The sequence below is a fragment of the Pistacia vera genome, unplaced genomic scaffold (assembly GCF_008641045.1).
Source record: "Pistacia vera cultivar Batoury unplaced genomic scaffold, PisVer_v2 Contig778, whole genome shotgun sequence".
In the NCBI taxonomy this organism is placed as follows: domain Eukaryota; kingdom Viridiplantae; phylum Streptophyta; class Magnoliopsida; order Sapindales; family Anacardiaceae; genus Pistacia; species Pistacia vera.
In genome coordinates, this window is record NW_022196643.1 from 353,194 (window position 1) to 356,392 (window position 3,199).

General features: G+C 30.3%; 1 protein-coding gene across 1 annotated transcript; it reads right to left on the reverse strand.

Annotated features, from left to right (window-relative positions):
* Positions 1-1,327: 1,327 nt before the first annotated feature.
* On the reverse strand, positions 1,328-2,020 carry LOC116116498 (zinc finger MYM-type protein 1-like). Its single transcript, XM_031402562.1, has one exon. The coding sequence runs from the start codon at positions 2,018-2,020 to the stop codon at positions 1,328-1,330; it is 693 nt and encodes a 230-aa protein (XP_031258422.1).
* Positions 2,021-3,199: the final 1,179 nt, after the last annotated feature.

A 3,199-nucleotide genomic window follows, 5' to 3' on the forward strand; every position in this document is an offset into this window, starting at 1 on the left:
TTAAATAAGAAAACATGATATGTCATCTTTTATTTTTATTTTAATATTTTATATCGACACGATAATATTATCGAACTGACAAATAATTCTTTGGATATTCTAAGGAGGAGGTTTGGTAAATTCGATTCCATTATTACAAATATAATAACCAAAAATTTGCATATTTAATTCATATAATATTTTAAACAAAGATAATCACTCGACTAGGATTAGCACCAGGGATGTAGCCAAGAGTATGAGTCAGTGGGTTCAAAATATCAAAGTTGATAAATTTACAATAAAATATATACTAAAGTAATAAGCATAAAAAATGTACTTTTAAAATGTATATATACCAAATTTTCAATTTTACAATTGTCCTCGATGATTTTTCATATTTTGAAAACGTTACATAATTGCTTTTTTGATAATTCCATCAAATATCTCTCTCTCAATATATGTAATAAGACAATCATTTAACAATTGATCTCCTATTCGATTCCGTAGTCAACTTTTCACAATCTTCATCGCAAAAAATGCTCTTTCAACACTTGCATTTGCAACAAGTAATATCAATGCTAATTTCACAATTAAATAAACCAAGTTATACACCACATTCTTCTTTGTTTGAACCATCTTTTCAGTAAGAGTACCAATTACATTTAATGTCAAAAAAATCATTATCAGAGAACATATCAAGAATATAAGTATCCAATCAATTGTCTAGTAACACAAGCTCCACTGGTGAAAGGTCACATGGATAAAACTGAGCAAGACAAATCAACTTCTTTTTGTCAAAAGCAGAAAATGAATCATTCGGACTTAAACATGTCACGGAAAGAAGCAATTATATATTCATCTCATTAAAGCAACTGTTAAGCTCTTGAAGTTGTAAATCTATGGTAGCATAAAAACATTCCACCTGATAATTATGTAAATTTGTAACTTGATGAAAAATGCATCGCGATCGCACTTTCATTTGAAAATTGTCATTCATATGTGAGTCAATAATACCATTTTCTTTACAAAATGCAGAAACTTCAGTTAACAAACCACCCCATTCATCATCTCTTAACATTTGTAGCCTTTGTTTAGATAACTTCACTAATTTCATTGCATTAACAATATCTTGATCTTTTTTTTGTAAGGCATTTGATAATTCATTTGTAATGCCTAACACAATCTTCATCAAATGTAAGCTAAATATGAAATCAAAAGACTATATAAACTCTAACAAAGTAGAAGCTTGAGCTCTTTGTTTAGAATTTGAACCATCCTCAACAACATTATCAAGAACATCTACCACATATGGAAACACGACAATCAAAGATGCAAGCGTACCATAATGTTAATCCCAATGTGTATCTCCTGTTCTTTTAAGCGTAGCTTCTTGATTCAAACCACGTCCACTTGTAAGTTTACCAATAGATAATGCTTCAGAAACATGAGCAGCTTGACGTTCTCGAAGGATATCTCGCTGCTTACAAGAAGCTCCAACAATATTTACTAGATCAGCTACCATGTTAAAAAGACTTCCAACTTGAACATCATTTTTTGCAATAGCAACAAGTGTAAGTTGAAGCTGATGAGCAAAACAATGAATATAATATGTTGATTCATTCTCCCTCATGTTCAAACTTTTTAACCCATTGAATTCACCTCTCATTTTGGTAGCTCCATCATAACCTTGCCCTCTTGCCCTTGATATACATAATCCATGCTTGGAAAATAATGAATCAATTGATAACTTAAGAGAATAAGCACTTGTATCATTAACCTGAATAATGCCAAGAAATCTCTCAACTACATATCCTTTTTTGTCAACATAATGTAACACAACAATCATTTGCTCTTTCACAGATATATCGCGAGATTCATCCACCAAAATTGCAAAAAGAATCATCTCCAGATCATGAATAATAGCATTAACAGTTTCAATGGCAAAAGCATTAATAATGTCATATTGAATATTAGGAGAGGTTAGCTTAACATTGCTGGGAGCGTTTTGTCCAACAACTGCATCAATTTCCTCATCATGCATAGCTAGAAAATTTAAAAGCTCAAGGAAATTTCCATGATTTTTTTAAATCATCATATTTATTATCACCAAGGAAAGCAAGACCTTGCTTTAAAAGGAACCGAAGACAATCAACTGAGGCACCTAAACGAAGTCAATAATCTTTTCTCATTTGGTTGGAATGCCTATTAAAAGCCACTTCAATATGTTCATCTTCTCATCAAAGCTTCACATTTTTTCCATGCTTGATTGTGAGCACCGTTAGGACCTCCTACATGAATATCCAATCTAGCTTTTTTATTCCAAGCATCAAAACCTTCACTAAAAAAGAGTCACCACATGCTGGTTTTCCAATCTCATGTCTAAAAAGATAACAACACAAACAAAAAACAGCCTCCTTTTTTGCACTATACTCCAACCAATTTGCAAATTCTCTAAACCAAATGGGATTAAAACAACGCATTAAATTCTCAATTGCTCGCTTTTTAAAATTATGATTGTGTGGTTGGCAAGGTCCTTTTCGCAAGTATGATATTCTAAAATTTTAATCCTTAATCTAGGATCTGCAGGAAGACTACTCAAGTTATGCTCAACATATGTTTGTTTTAAGCTAGATTTCATAGGCTAATTGTGAACACTATCGTGACGCCTTATGTTTTGTTCAATTGATGGTTCCTCATTAGAAAACTTTCTTTTGATCAAAAACTTGTCCATAACTAAAAAAATAAAAGAATTTTTATTATCAGAAATATAATTTATTTGCAATCACAATTAAAAAACAACACAAATTTATCAAAATTCAACTAACTTAGGTTTTTCAAATAATTTCTACTAACCCAATAAAATTCAACTCATAAATACATGAAAACTCATCAAATCTAACTCTAAATATCAAGCAATTAACCAATATATCAAAATTAAACCAAATCCCTTAATCTCTACAACTTAAGGTTTCATCAATTCTTTAAACCATATTCAAAATTAAGTCAATAACTAACCACAATTTATCAAACCTAACTTAAGACAACGATTAATTAACCCGTACTTCAACATAAACAAAATTAAATCAAAAAAATAAAAGAATTAATTTTAAGTAAAAAATAAAAATTAAATTAGTATCACCTTACCTTGTAACCCAAAGGAGTAGCCTTTCTTGAGTATCCAACCAAAGGACAAATATAATATGAGAGCAAAAAAGAGGAA

Coding starts and splice junctions, on each gene's coding strand:
- LOC116116498 (XM_031402562.1), bottom strand. CDS start 2,020: ATGCATGATGAGGAAATTGATGCAGTTGTTGGACAAAACGCTCCCAGC.